The following is a 16481-nucleotide window of genomic DNA, read 5'->3' as shown; positions in this document are numbered from 1 at the left end:
TATCAATCTTATATTAATATTATGAGAACATTGGCTCAAAAACGTATAAGTGCTTTATAATTCGACTAGATAAAACATTTTTTCATTGCCAACAACATAAAAGGTATTAAAAAGGTAAACACAATAGGAAAATCATAACTTATCCAGCCGGTGTCATAACTAACTTATTTTTTTGGAACAACTGGTATTAAAATATTGTCTACACAACTAAATTATTAAAATATTTTGGCCTCACTGTTGAGAGCCATTTTCAGTCAACAGATGTTAAACCAAAACTTACATGCTAACTTGACAGATATTTTGAAATAACATCTGTTGACAAGAGATGCCTCTTTGTCACAGCAAGATCGAAATATCTCAAAAATGTGATCGTGTAAGCAATGTTTTGACACGTTGTGGACCAGAAAACTGATGCTAGTTATGGTACGAAAGGAATAGTAGGGTTTCAACTGATAAATATCCATAGTTTATTAAGCTCATACCTGTGGATGTTATTTTATCCTACCTATTCAGGTCATATGGATACCTAGTAGTCTTGATTCCTCTAATAAGCTGAGAGGTCTAAAATCATTAAAAATTCTGTTCTGAGATGAAAAAGTCCTTTGTCAAAATATCGTGTGTTACGAGAAATTAACATTGTATATCTAAACCAGAACCAGTTTAAATGACTGATTACTTCTTTAGTTACCTATTTTTGCAGCATTACAACTCTTATCAAATTGAATCATTCTTTATTGCCGCTCAACTATTACAAGCATTGATACGGGTCAACAAGCCTAAAAATAAAATGTACAGTGTTTTTCATTAATAAAATCTTTTACACAATAATAAGACATAAATCCATAAGTCTTATTTTAGATTTAATTACAAGAGGCACATAAAAAAAACAAGGTTTGTTTTGGACTTCTACCTCTGAGGTTGAGCAAATATAAAATTGATTAATGGTTATTGTTTACTATTATTATGAAAATTCTACATAGGCATTTATGTTACCTAAGGTGCTCATTAAGAAATTGTTCTTTCTGACTTCAACTCTGCCTCATAGCCCTTTAAAAACCTAAAATGAAATCTTTAAAACAATATAGAATTAAATATAAAGATATTTTGCACATAAATTCAGTCTGGGTCAATAGCAGTAACTCAGTCTAGCAGTAATCTATTTCTAAGTCTGGTTACTTAGAAATAGATTAACTCTCCAACTTCACAATTTCAACAAAATGTTTTTAATAGTAAAACATTTTCTATAATTATTTTCTAATAACTATAATTTATATCAGGGATGTTTGTTATGTTATTTTAAAACACCATCTATGAAACATATGTTTGTTATATTGCAGGGAAATAGATGAGGCTACAGGTACCAGTAGTGGTCAACAGAAAGTTAAAAGAACAAAGAATCTTGAGAACTAATTAGGTTAGAAGAAAGTAACAATATAAAACATATATATGAATAATGAAAACTCTGTTATAAATCTAAAATTTTATTCTTAACTTGTCAAGACATTTTAAAAGGAGAAATCAAATACATTAATTACATTAACAAATACTGTAAGCATAAAAAATTATTACTATGACTAAATAGAACCACTATAAATTTATATAGAAATATCAGTGTTCTCAGGGCTTAGTGAATTCCCGTAATGTCACAAAATATTAATTAATAATTACAATAGCTAGAATTATTACTAATTAAAATTAAATTTTTATAATTAATAGAAGTTACATACAGAGTCATTATGTACAAAAATATTTTATAAATAAGTTTTTTGTAAAAAATAAATTACAAAGTTTAGGTATTCATAACATAAAACTGCAAACTTATTAAACAGTCTGTGCAGCTAAATCACTTTCATCTATTCCAAGCATTGCCAATTCATCAAGAGTTTTTTGCTTTGCTTCTTTCTCCTTTTCATCCTTCTGTTTTTGAGCAATAACCTCTAATTGCTGGGCAATCTTTTCTTTGAGTTCTTTATCTTTTGCTTCCAATTCTTCTCTTCGCCGTTTTAATTGCTGTCTTTTTTTCTGAGACGGTGGATTTTTTTTCTTAAAAGAATCTTCAGCTGAGATATCTGGGCTCACTGGTCTAGGACCAGATGGAAATCCAGGAGGTGGAGGTGGTGGAGCCATTTGTCTCGGACCTACAGGTTGTGCTCCCATAGGTAGTAAGTGAGGTCTTGGACCTGGTCCCATCATAGGTCCATGTGGCCTTGGTCGTACTGGTACTGGACCCATTGGGCCACATTCCATTGGTCTTGGTCCCATAGGCCCAGGTCCCCTTGGTCCCAGTCCCATTGGTCCTGGCCCCATTGGAACTCGTTCCATCGGTCCTGGCCCCATTGGCCCTCGTTCCATCAGTCCTGGCCCCATTGGCCCTCGTTCCATCGGTCCTGGCCCCATTGGCCCTCGTTCCATTTGTCCTGGCCCCATTGGCCCACGATCCATCGGTCCTGGCCCCATTGGACCACGATCCATCGGTCCTGGTCCCATTGGACCTCGATCCATCGGTCCTGGACCCATTGGACCACGATCCATTGGTCCTGGCCCCATTGGACCATGTTCAATTGGCCCTGGTCCCATTGGCCCATGATTCATTGGTCCTGGTCCTATTGGACCACGATCTATCATTCCCGGTCCCATTGATCCTGGCCCCATTGGCCCATGATTCATTGGCCCTGGTCCTATTGGCCCTCGATCCATCATTCCTGGTCCCATTGGCCCATGATCAAGCATTGGTCCTGGCCCCATTGGACCACAATCCATTGATCCAGGCCCTGGTGCCCTTGAGCTCATCTGCCCATAATCAATTGGTCGAGAACCCATTTGCATTTGTCCCACATGCACAGTTCCGACTGGTCTGGACTCTTTAATTCTAACATCTATTGGAATAGGTCCTTGATCACTTGGATGAATTCCGACTGGCCCCACTGGTCCTGGTACTGAAGCCATATGATTTATTTGCCCCAATCCTAAATGTTCATAATGTGTAGATAGTGTGTTTCTATCTCCTATCTGTGATGGCAAAATTCCAACGTTTGGTCCAGAGGGTTCTACTGGACCTGGCACAGATGGTTGCCCATTAAGACCAGGTTGGTTGTTAATATTGGGAGCAATTTGATTTGATTGTAATGTTGAATTAGATATATTCGGAGAATTTTTAGTTTGTAACTCACGTACATCCTCTCCTGAACTAGGTGGTACCTCTGTTACTTCTATTATATGTGATCCTGGATTTTCTGCAGGAAACAGGATTTCTAATGTGGTTTGAAAATCAATAGGCAAAGATTCTTCTGGTTTATCCTCATCATCTATTTCCATATCGACTGGGCCATCAGATGTATGCTCTGTTTTAGTCATTGAGGCTACAAGCTTCTTGGCAGTAGCTACTCTTTGTGCTAAAGTTGTTTTTACTGGCATCATTATAGATGTTTGAGCTTCTATATTAGCTTTGCTGGTGGGAGTAAGATTAGTATTTAGAGTATTTGGATTTGGTTGTTTATCTTGACTGGTCTTCTGGATTGATACCTCTCCAGAGGTATTAATTTCAGTTTTTATATTCTGAGTGGATTCTTCATTAGACTGAACCTTTTGTTCAGGTTCATGATGTTCTACTTGAGGAATATTAGGCCAAATTAAATTACGATTTTCCATTTCATCACTTTCGACTTTTTCTTCACCAACTACCTTATTTTCACATCCTTGTGGAACTTCATCAGACTTTTTAGGCCCAAACTTATTCATAAAAGGCATCTTCCCAATAAATGGAAGTTTTGTTTTGGATACATTTATAGAAATTGTTTTTTTAATCTCTTTTTTCTGAAAACTAGATTCAAATGGACTTTTGTCAGATTTTTGTCCATCTGCTTCATTGTCTGAGCTACTGCCATTAGGATCCAGTGCACTTTTTGAAGGAACCCATAACCCTTTGCGGCTTACAATAGACTTGTCTGGTTTTACTGGTTTATCCTCCTTTATTTTTTCAGTATCTTCATTTTTTGTCCTACCTTCTTCAGATTTGAATTTTCCATCTGAATGTCTAGAAGAAATAGATTTTGATTCCAATTTAGGTTTGCTATCCTTTTTATACCCTCTTTCAGATGCCTTGTCGCTATATCTTTGTTTACTTGATCTACTACTACTTCCAGATTTGTCATCCTTTCTAATATTTTTATGTGAGCTTCCATATCTCTTGTCATATCTCTCTGTGTTATCTTTTCTCTTTTCATATCTATCTGATTTTTCATTTCTTCTGTCTCGTGAAGAACTTTTCCTTCTATCTTCGTGGTGATTTCTAAGCCTTTCCTCCCTATCTGCTTTTTGCTTCTCAATGGCATTAAGTTTTTTAATAGATTTATCAATCTGTTGTTTTAACTTCATTCGATTAGACAATTCATTTAAAATCTGTTCATCAGGATTTGGTTTATTAGCTATTTCCATCCATTCTCTAAGCAACTTATCATCTCCAGCCATGGTTTCTAATGTTCCTTCTTTGTTAATTACATTTTCAATCATTTCTTTTTCAGGAGAATCCCACTTACTCTTTAATTTTTGAATCTCAGGAAGAATTAAATGTTGTGGAGTAGATTCATTAATTTTATTTTTCTTTTTCCTCATAGCAATTCTGATACTTTCATCCTCAATATTTTTTAATTTAAAATCAGAAGAAGAAGAGCTACTGGAAGAGCTTGAACTTGAACTAGAGCTAGAAGAGGTTGACCGTGACTTTTTTTTCCGTTTACCTGATGATTCTTTCGTATGTTTTTCATTGTCTTTCTCTGTACTATCTTGAAGAGCTGACATAAGTTGTTCACTTGCTGTCTTCACCAGTTTTGATTTATCTGACTTAAGTACAATGCCATCACTTCTGATTAATTCTGATAGTGAAGGAGACTGTGATGATTCATTTTTTATATGCTTACTTATCTGCTGTTTGCTGACATCTATCCGACTCCGATCTTCAGCAGTTTGCTCATAAGCACGAGTTCTTCTAGCAAGCCAGTCAACTTCCCAGTGAGGATTAGTTTCCGTGAAAGCCTGCACAGATATACAATAATCAATTTTAGATTTTCTTTTATTTAAATTTATAGTAACATAAATAAACACAAACACGAAAAGGGATAGTAATAGGAGGGAATTGATCAATAGGAAGGGCACTTGTATCCATTATATTGACTCTTTTGTCCATCCAACTCCCAGAGGTGGGATTATTAGACAGAGTGCTTGTTTCCGCAAAGAGGATCAAACTATGCGTGATCACCAAGGCAGAATGTCACTCAAAAAAGTTGTTCTCAGATTTCTGGTTCTCCCTTGATTTCCAAGCGGAAAGTTAGTCAGTCTATTTCTTAATCTATATTTATAAAGGGTGCGAAGTGGAGGGGTACTCAGGGAACGCACCTGAGTACTGTCTGATTCAGTTCTTGTCTTCAATAAACACTCTAATCAAGCTGAGCTGAAATGGTGGGCTTCTTTTTGTTATCACTATTACTCACATCTCCTTCAATTCTACCCTCAGCTTTCTGGAAAATCTTTCCCAAAAATCTAACTTCTACTATACTTTCCTTCAATTATATCTAATTTTCTCTATCCTTCCCAGCCAAGGTAGAACAGCATATACCGAGGGCTGCATAGTGAAGGGAGAGCTTGATCTTTAATATGGAAACACCACCAGTTTAAATATACCCTTCTCCAAGTAGAGTGGGACAATGCTTGGGGTGACCTTTAGATCTTCGCTATTCGTGGGAACAAAATGAGTAAAGAAATACAAAAAAATAAAAAAAAAAAACCAGAGAGCTCTTGTAGCACTCAAAAAGTGGATGAAAACCCACAAGAAATAGAGGGACTGATTAAGGGTTCTGACCCTAGCTGTCCTGAACAAACTCAAAAGACAGGTAGACTTCCTAGTAGAAGTCCTCAAACCTCCAACTCAGCTCTCCAGGGCGAACACCAAAAGGAAGAGAAAGCAAAGGCCGCTCCCAGAACTGCCTACCTTGCCTGGTGGAGCCACCATGAAACCTAGTTTATACTGGCTTCAGAAAAGAGGTTATTCTCAGGAAGAAGCCAGGGAATTGTCCTTAAAACCCATTCCAGAAAAACAAAATAAATTTTTGATCAAACAAAAGAGGGAAAAAATAAAAAAGATCTCACTCTGATGGCTCCACACCGGAAGATCATTGGAGAAAGAAAACAAAAAATGAAGGTTGACAGGGGAACATAAGGAGCAATCTGCACAACCCCAGAAACCTTCATATAAACAAGCAGTAGAAGATATAAGGGTGGGGATTCTACACTCCAACTTTCCCGAGACCCTACTCACAACAGAACAGATGTAAGAGATTCAGAACTTCATCCTAGAAGCAATCTTGGAGAAACAGGAAGGTCCCTACTCTCCAAGATTCTACGGTATCAACTTACAGGAGACAAGAAGTTCTGATCTTCACTTGTGAAAACAACAATACCGCTGAATGGCTGAAAGGAAACCAAGATTCCCTTAAGCCTTGGGAAGAGGCCAGTCTGAGGATTGTACCGGAGGAAGAAATTCCATGTGCACGAATTGCGACTGTCTATCTTCCTAACAGTACACATGAAACCACCGATAAGATTACGAAGTTCTTGAAAGTACAAAATAAAGAGGTATCTGTCAGGGAATGAAATGTCCTGCGTAGAAGCGACGAGGGAGTCAGCCTGGCAGTCGACTGCACCACAGCAAACAAACTTGAGAAAGAGAGTCCATGGATCGGCTACAAGTTTGGAATAAATTCAGTCAAGACTAAAGAAAAAAACATCAAGGAAACACTGAAAAACCTAAAAAGGTAGAAGAGACTTCAGAGAAATCTAAGACAGTCACCACGGAAAAAAAGCACTGCTGTAGAGATGGAAGTAGAGGAGACCGTGAAGGTATCAGAGGAATCTGTACATACCTTACCCGAGAGGTTTACTCCACAAGGCAGTACAGCGGTCGAAAATGAAAAACCAACTTGTTAACTCTTCTTGAAGAGGGGATCCTCTCTGAAAGGACCATCCGTCTCGGCCCGAGAAAGAAAAGGGGACAGCGTCTCCAAACACTCCGAAAGGAAGGACGGGGATGGACCACCAGGGGGAGGTGGAAAAAAGGCGTAAGTATGCGCCTTATACAGATAAACCTTAACCATGCTAAGGGCGCAACTGACATCTTGGGTAGGAGGTTTATCTCAACAGACCTGGATATCGCCCTAATCCAGGAACCTGGGATCAATAGAAGTTGCATCAGAGGATTGACAACTTAGGTAGGTAATCTCATATATGATCGATCAATTGAAAACCCCAGTACATGTATTCTAATTTTAAAACAAATAACAGCCTTTCCTATTACAGATCTTATAACAAGAGATCTTGAGATACTGTGAAAGTAGTATTAAAGCAAGGGGTGAAAGAGGTTACCACAGCCTCTGCCTACTTCCTCACCCGTCAACAAGCTGCCCACCAAAAGAGATAGAAAAACTATTGCAGAGCTGCAAAGATAAGAGGTTCAGCCCTCATTCTCGGCTGTGACTGCAATGCTCACCATGCCTACTGGGGAAGCACAAGCATAAACCCAAGAGGTGAGGAACTCCTACAGTTTATGTTCAGTAATGATTTAGTTTTAGAAAATAGAGGGTCAAGTTCAACCTTTATTACTAGAACTAGAAAAGAAGACGTAACCTTATCCACAGGACTCAAAAACATAAACATTATAAGATGGCACATCTCAGAGGAGACCTCACTATTGGACCACTGCCCTATTAGGTTCAACATAGAGGAGATAGGGGCAAAAACGTGACCCACAGGGTTCCTAAATCCACCAACTGGAGAGGATACCAAATGTCTCTAGCCGAAGAGTTGGAAGAAATAGAACCCTTCCAGAAAAATAAATTTGACTTAGAAAGGTCTGCACAATTAGTAGAACAAGCTATAACAAAGGCCTACGAGAAAAACTGCCCTCTCAGACAAAACAGGCTGAAGAAAGATGTGCCGTAGTGGAGTGGAAGGTTAGAGACACTAAGAAATAAAACTAGGAAATTACTAAAATGGGAAAAAAGGACAGACGATTGGATACCTTATCTATATACCCAAAACGAATATAAAAGAGAACTCAGAAAGAACAAAAGAAGAACCTGGAGAAATTTTTGCAAAAACATAAACAGCGTACCAGAGGCTGCCAGGCTTCAAAAAACTCTCCAAACTGATCACACTAAACCAATGGGGTAAGGTTTACAGTGAACAGGAAGGAGACCTTAGAACTGCTTCTGGAGACACACTTTCCGGGGGTCAGTTGACTCGAAATGAAGATATTTATTCTCTAGTCGAGGGGAGATCCAGCTGAGAGATTGCAAAAGCCAGACAGCGGTCTAAAAGACTATTCACACACAAAACAATTAAATGGGCAAAAAGATCATTCAAGTCATTTAAATCTTCTGGGGCAGATGGAGATTTTCCAGCCCTTCTTCAAGAGGGGCTGGACATCTTATTAAATACTCTTATCATTCTGTTGAGAAATAGTTACGCCTTAGGATATATACAAAAAAACTGGAGGACAGCACTGGTGGTGTTCGTGTGGAAAAAAAGACAGGGATTCGACTCAATCCAACTCGTACAGACCCATAAGCTTAACCTCCTTCATGGTGAAAACTATGGAAAAAATAATAAACAAGACACATAAGGGATGAAATATTACCAGACCACCCACTTAGTCCCACTCAACATGCTTATATAGAAGGTAAATCAACTACCACTGCTCTCCACAGCTTAGTGGGAGCGGTGGAGAACACCTTCGGCGAAAAGGAAGCCCTAGTCAGCGTCTTTATGGACATTGAAGGAGTTTTCGACCGAGTTGTACATCAATCCATGGAGACTGCTTTGGAACGCTTTGGAGTTCCCCCAGATGTAGTCAAATGGATAGTAGCCCTCCTAAAAAGCAGAGAAGTTAAAGGAAAGTACAGAGACGAATCTGCCACAATCACGGCCCGGAAAGGCTGTCCCCGAGGGGGAGTTCTGAGAGAAGAGGGGAACAAGACTACATGTTATGCTGACGAGCTAGTGCTTATGGTCAAAGGAAAAAAACAAAGGTACACTGGAACGTCTAATTCAAGAAGAACTAAACCTCATAACCAACTGGTGTCATGGGGAAGGTCTACGGATCAACCCATCTAAAACAAATATGAAAACCTTTACCAGGAAAAGAAAGTTTCAGCTTACACAACCTGTCCTGGAGGGAATCAGTGTAAACCAAACAAAAGAAGTGAAATACCTGGGTATAATCCTGGATGAGAAGCTCACTTGGAACTCAGAAAACAGAATATTGAAAACAGAATATCCAAAGCGACAATGGCCCTTGGGGCCTGTAAGAGACTATTTGGATTTAAATGGGGATTGAAACCCAAAATGATATATCGGTTTTACGAAGCTATAATAAAACCGATGGTCACATATGCTGCCTGTGCAAGGTAGTGAGTTAAATTTGTTGGTATCTTATTTGAATAATAGAAAACAAATGGTTGTTCAGGGTTCTAATTCGTCTCTCATAAAAACCATTCAAATCCGTGTGCCACAAGGCTCGGTTTCAATTTACCCTGTATGTCAGTTTTGTTTGCAGATGATACTACTCTTCTTCTAAATCACCATAGTACAGTTAATGGTTTAATAAAACAACAAGAAAACGCAATGAAGGTAGCAACTGAATAATTTCAGGCTAACAGGCTTGTTGTAAACAATAGCAAAACAGAAAATATAATATTTCAATGGAAAATGTTATTTACAAATGTTTTAACCCTGATAACTATTAGAAATCTTTGTAGACAGTAGACTAAGCTGAGAAAGCCATATAGAAAGTATTTGTAATAAATTGGCAAGAGTAATTTTCCTACTGCGTAAATTGAAACTCTGTGTCACTGAAGAAATGGTAATAACCACCTACTATTCCTTTTTCCACTTCCACTTAGTCTATGGAATTACTTTATGGGGAACTAGTTGCCATTCAAATAAAGTGTTTGTCTGGCAAAAAAGCAATAAGAATTATAAAATATCTTAATGAAAGGGAATCTTGCCTGGAAGCTTTTAGGGACTTAAATAGCATGACATTGCACTGTTTGTATATATTATTGTTTACTGGATGTGAAAGTAAATCTGCAAAATTTTACTGTTAGAGAAACCATACATACTTATAAAACTAGAACAAGTACATGTTAGAGCTGCCAAGGACCAGGCTTGAAAAAACAAAAGGTAGTCATATCTATATGAAAATAAAACTATTTAATAAATTACCAAAAGGAGGATGGATTGTAAATATAAATAGGTTTAAAAGAGTTGAGAGTTGTAAGCAAATGGCTTAAAAAAGAGTTGTAAGCAAACGGCTTAAAGAAAAGGCATTTTACTATGTGAATAAATATCTGGCCTGTGATATTAGTTCCTTAAGTTTTTAATTTTATCTAGTCAAGTTTTAACTTTTAACTTTTGTTTTATAGTTTTGAAATTTTAAGTTTTAACCACCCGATTTAAATATTTATATTTTTACATTTTTCATTGGGTTTTAATTGTATATGTTCTTTGTGTTTCTTGTTCAATTTGTTTTTTTTTATTTGTTTACCCTACAATGCTTTCATTATTTCTTAAATAATTTCCTACAACCACTCTCTATTTATACCAGTTATTATTTTTATAAGTTCTTATGTCTTTAGCAATGTTCCTGTTAATTTTAAAATAAGTCTCCAATTCTAAAATTGTTATTTTTTAAGTATTACTGCCCAATAGTTTGACAAAGTCTATTGTAACTTATTATGTTGCTTAATGACTAATAAAGACATCTTGAATCTTAGTGTGGTGGCCGAAAGTAGAACAAACAACTGCTGCTAAAAGGCTAGAGTCTTCAAAAGCTAGCTTGCTTAAGCATTATGGGAGCGATGAGCTCCTGCCCAACACTAGCAATTGATGTGGTCCTGGGATACACTCCTCTGGGGCAAGAGGTGATGAGAACAGCTGCTCTAAGTGCAATGAAGCTTCTAGTAACAAAGGTGATAAATACTACCTCCTTAGAAAGGCCACATGAAGATAATGCAGGTATTTCCTGAGGCTGAAATGCTAACCGATGTGTTAGATGCAATGGTTAAGAAATACTCCTCTGAAAACCTATATACTGTTTCTATCGAAGGTAGGGAGAAATGGATTAAAAAGGAGGCCTACCCTACAAAAGGAGTCCTGAAGTTTTACACAAATGGTTCACACCTTAGCTCTAGGGCAGGATACGGAATGTACGGATCAGGAGTTGACATGGCTATGCCCCTGGGAAGACATGCCACGGTTTTTCAGGAGGAGGCCATGGCAATAGACTCATGTTCGAGAAGACTCATACAAATGAGGACAAAAGGATACTTAATATTTTCTGATAGTCAGGCTGCACTAAAGGCATTTGATAACTGTTCATTTGACTCGAAAGCAGTCTGGGAATGAAAGAATACTCTAGCTGAGCTGGCAACGAATAACAGAGTAACACTCGGTTGGGTGCCGGGTCATGAAGGCATTCATGGAAATGAAAAAGGAGACATCTTCGGCAAAAAGGAAGCGGTGTCCATAATGGTGGGGTCTGAGCCAGGTTGCGGGATAGCCTTCTCCAACAGTAAAGCTCTGGTCAAAGATTGGGAAAAGAGGATAAGAAACACTAATTGGAGTAGAGCCTCAAGATTAAGACTATCCAAAATGTTTATCTCTCCTTACTTTAAAGGGTGGACAGCTCTCTTGGATCAGAATAAGGAGGATATGAGACTGATATTAGGGATATTGACAGGACATGGCCTCCTAAGGAAACATCTTATGAGGGTGAGCCTTAGGCAGACTGATGAATGTAGACTCTGTGGACAAGGAGGAATCAGCAGAGCATATTTGGTTAGATTGCCCTGCCATCTTAGAAACTCGGAAAAGATACCTGGGAGCATATCTCCTCAGCCCATAGGATATCAGAGAACAGGAGCCCTCAAATCTGATTGGTTTTTGTAAAAGCCAAGGACTTTGAGGACACAAAATTAAGTAGGGGAGGCGCAAAGGTCCTTTTAGGACTAAGCGCGGGGACCAACTGTCCTTTTCCCTCAGGAAAAAAAAACCAGAGAGCCATATCAACTCTCAAAAAGTGGATGAAAACCCAAAAAAATAGAGGGACTGGAAATGGGTGCTGACCCTAGCTGTCCTGTAAAAACAAAATAGACAGGCGGACTTCCCAGCAGAAGTCCTCGATCCCCCAGCTCAGCCCAAATCGATACATCAGAAGAAGATACCATATTGAAGGATGACCATCAAAGGGTAGAGGGAGCAGATAGCCGAAAGGCCATTCCCAGATATCCCTGAATTGAGTGGCACCGCTAGGAAACGTATGGCATGGTTTCGTAGACAAGAGTACACCCAAGACAAAGCCAAGGACTCGGCCTTAAAACCAATTCCTCCAGAAGTACATAATATGTTTCTAAAAAGAGAGGGAAAACTAAAAAGACTCACTCTCAATGGCTTCACTTTGGAAAATCATCAGAAAAATAGAAATGCAGAGGGACAGGGGTCACGAAAGGAGCAATCTGCACCTCCCCACAAACCATCATACAAACAAGCTGCAGAGTGTATAAGAGTGGGAATATTTTACTCCAATTTTCCAGAAACACTACTCTCATCTGAACAAATGGAAGAAATACAAAATTTCATCCTGGAAGGATCTAACTCTCCAAGCTTCTACAGGATCAACAGGAGACAAGGAGTCTTGATTTTTACACGTGAGAACAAGAACACAGCTGAATGGTTGAAAGGAAAGCAAGATTCCTTTAAGCCTTGGGAGGGAGCTAGTCTGTGGATTGTACCTGAGAGAGAAATAAATTCCTCGTGCGAGAATCGTGACCACCTACTTTCCAAACAGGAGGTTTATCACAACAGGCCTGGATATCACTCTAATCCAGGAATCTTGAATCAACAGCGGTTACATCAGATGACTAATGACAGGTAGGTAATCTCATACTTATAAAACTCAATCATTCAATTGAAAACCCAAGAGCATAGGTGTTACTTTCAAAATATATAACTGCTTTTCCTTGTTACAGATCTGATAACAAGAGACCTAGTGGCAGTGTAAGTGTACGTAGTCTCCCAACAAGGGGATAAAGAGGTAATTAAAGCCTCAGCCTACTTCTCTAACCTTTCAACACACTGTCCACCAGTGGAAATACAAAGGGTACAGAAGCACTGCAGAGAAATAGGTGCTTACCACACCTTCTGGGGCAGTACCAACTTTAACATAAAGAGTTGAGGAACTCCTGCAGTTTTTATTTACAAATTATCTAGTTCTATAAAATAGAGGGTCTTGTCCCACTTTTATTACTAGAGAAAGAAATGATGTTCTGGATATAACCTATCTAAAGGACTCAAAAATATATATAGTAAGGTGGCACATTTTACAGGAGGCCTCATTCTTTGACTACTGCCCCATTGGGTTCGATATAGAGGCAGGTGTTGAAGTGAAGGTACTGCCCACATTGTTCCAAAGTCCACCAACTGGAAGTGATACCGAGTGTCCTTATTTAAAGAGCTGGTGGAAATAAAACCCTTCCAGAAAAACGAATTTGAATTAAAAAGGCCAGCTCAACTAGGTGAGCAAGCTATTATAGAGGCCTATGAGAAAAACTACCCCCTAAGATAAAGTAGGCTAAAGAAAGATGTGCCTTAGAGGACTAGGAGGTTAGAAACACTTAAAAACAAAACCCGAAAACTATTAAAATGGGCAAAAACGTCAGATGACTAGAAGCCTTAACAATATGCCCTAAATGTATAAGAACCTGCAGCCTACCAGAGGCTGCCAGGCTTCATAAAACTCTCCAAACTGATCACTCTAACTCACTAGTGTCCTTAGTAAAGGCCAACCAACGGTGAACCCAGGGAGGGGTTCTGTTTCCCTTCCTATGGGCTATGGTGGTCGATGACCTAATCAAACCAGAAAAGAGGGAAACAAGTCTAAAATGCTATACCGACAACCTGGTGCTTATGGTTAAAAGGAAAAACAAAAGCATGCTGGAACACCTCACTCAAGAAGCTATAAAATTTATAAACAACTGGTGTCATGGAGTGTGTCCCATGGGTTAACCCATCTAAAACAAATATGATAACCTTTACCAGGAAAAGAAAGTTCTAGCTTGCACAACCTGTCCTGGAAGGTACAGGATAAAACAATCAGAAACCAAGTATCTGGGAGTAATCCTAGATAAGAGGTTCACTTGGAACCCATATATTGAGAACACAATATCTAAAGTGACAAAGGGCCTTGGAACCTGCAAAACACTCTTTGGATTGAAATGGGGATTGTTTGATATATATGAAACTATTATAAAACCAATAGTCACATAAGCTGCATTAGTGTGGTGGCTGAAAGTAGAACAAAAAACAGCTGTCAAGAAGCTACAGAGTCTTCAAAGGCTAGCTTGCATAAGCATCACAGGAGCAGTGAGGGTTCCTAACGAACCCTCGAACTTGAAGCGGTCCAGGATACACTCATCTGGGGCAGGAGGTAATGAAGACAGCTGCTCTAAGCGCAATGAAGCTTTGTACAAAAGGTGATAAAGGCTACCTCCTCAGGTCATATGAAAATAACCCTGGAATTTTCTGAGGCTGAAATGATAACCAACGTGTCAGAAGGAATGGTTAAGAATTACTCCTTTGATAAGCCATACAGTCTCTATTGTACAAGGACTATCCAGAAAGTAATAAGACGTTTTTAAATGGTGCGGCAGTGGGCGTGGCTACACCCGCCATCTTGGTGTCAAAACATACTGGCATTCGTTACGCATCAAGCTGTAGTCGCATGCAGTACGTATCTATACGTACGCATCAGTGATAAGGTTTTTGTTGGCAAAAAACCATAAACCAATTGATATCTATCGCCAACTGTGTGAAGTTTACGGAAATGGAATAATAAGTGAAAGCAGAGTAAGGCAGTGGTGTATTGACTTTAAAAATGACCACACTAATGTTCATGATGACAGTTGTAGCTTTCGGCCTGGCCTAGTGACTGAAGATTTGATGTTGAAAATCAATGAAAATCGAATGATCATGAAAATCGCGATTTCACAATGACTAAACTCTCAAAACATTTCCCACAAATTTCACTCTTTTAATATTTATACAGTAGTATAGTTCTTTTAGTGTTAATAGTGACGATGTCAATGCATCTAATTAAATTATTGACTCTTGACATCAAGAACTATTAATGAAGTACCATTTTTTGCAGAAAAACAAAAGGAACATCAGCCTTAGTACTTTCAAAAAGTGTACTACATATAATGCGCACATAATTGAATACATTGACATACTTCAACCACACACACAGCATGTAGCGTAATGTATAAAACAAGAACGTGTTATATTGATACTTGTTAATAGACTGCTTTTATCTTATTTAGAAACCATGTTGGCAGAGTAATTAGCTGGAGAGTTTAATCTACTTACAGAATATTTTTCAGAATGCAGAGCAGACTTGAGGTGGACAGATGCACAGTGAAGATCACCGATCCATGTGTCACACAGCTTACAATACCACGCAGTGGCGGAGACGAAGAACTGAAGTCCTGGAAGCATAAAACACACATTACAGGTGATTGTTATCAGAACATAAATGATGGTAATAACAGTTGGAATGTAATTAACTACTTACTTCAATTAATGTTATGAAGAATCATTAAAGACATACACTAAGTGATGATATTTCTCTATTTACGTTTTAATTTTTAATATAGTCGCCTTTTGTGTCTGTGGCCTAAATACTGTATAAATATTATTCAACTTACAAATAACAGTGCCTTTTGACTGAATATGTGCTGTGAACATTGCTTTTGACAGAGAAGTTCAGATTGCATGTTTTTGATCTTACAATCTCAGGGGAAATTATTCATCGTTGGTACTTTAACCTTAATCCTAACTTTAACAATCTTGCGAACCACACAATTTTACACATTGCACGTCCTCCCACATAAATGTGTAGGGACAGGAGAAAGGATAAATTGTTTAAAACAACTTGAGAGGGAAAACATCGGTTATCCAACATAAAGATATGTTTTAAAAATTACATATTTTTGTGTGCACTTTTTTTATTTTAAAATGTTTTGAACATAATTAATTGGATGATCTAGTCAGATAAAATTTTGACAGCTAAAATACATTAAATAATTTGTTTCGCATTAACTCTTTATTACACTGTAATAAATTATGCAATAATTATGTAATATAGTGCAATTATTTAATAATAATAATAATTTTATCAAGACCAATATATGGAATACATTCAATTCCTAAATATTATTTTTAAGAATTACTGGGACATTGGTGTACAGTTTTAGGGTAAAAAAAAAAAAACTGTCTTCTGGACCACAAAGTCACTGGATGAAAATGTTACTTGCAAGGACAGGTTATTAAATATGTCTGGTTATGTATGGAAAACAATCTGTGGGCATGAACATTTT

At 38.0% G+C, this 16481-nt stretch overlaps 1 protein-coding gene across 1 annotated transcript; it reads right to left on the bottom strand.

The window, feature by feature from the left end:
* Window positions 1–1465: 1465 nt before the first annotated feature.
* On the bottom strand, window positions 1466–16209 carry LOC124357063 (proteoglycan 4-like). The gene is made up of 2 exons (XM_046808468.1): window positions 15472–16209; window positions 1466–5031 (listed from the first exon to the last, which is right to left on the bottom strand). Exons 1-2 carry the CDS (start codon window positions 15598–15600, stop codon window positions 1822–1824), a joined length of 3339 nt encoding a protein of 1112 aa, XP_046664424.1. The 5' UTR covers window positions 15601–16209; the 3' UTR covers window positions 1466–1821.
* Between the last annotated feature and the right edge of the window lie 272 nt (window positions 16210–16481).

Source organism: Homalodisca vitripennis, chromosome 3 (genome assembly GCF_021130785.1).
Source record: "Homalodisca vitripennis isolate AUS2020 chromosome 3, UT_GWSS_2.1, whole genome shotgun sequence".
Taxonomy (NCBI): Eukaryota; Metazoa; Arthropoda; class Insecta; order Hemiptera; family Cicadellidae; genus Homalodisca; species Homalodisca vitripennis.
Note: the sequence above shows the minus strand (reverse complement) of the source record. Positions and strands in the feature narration are given on the sequence as shown.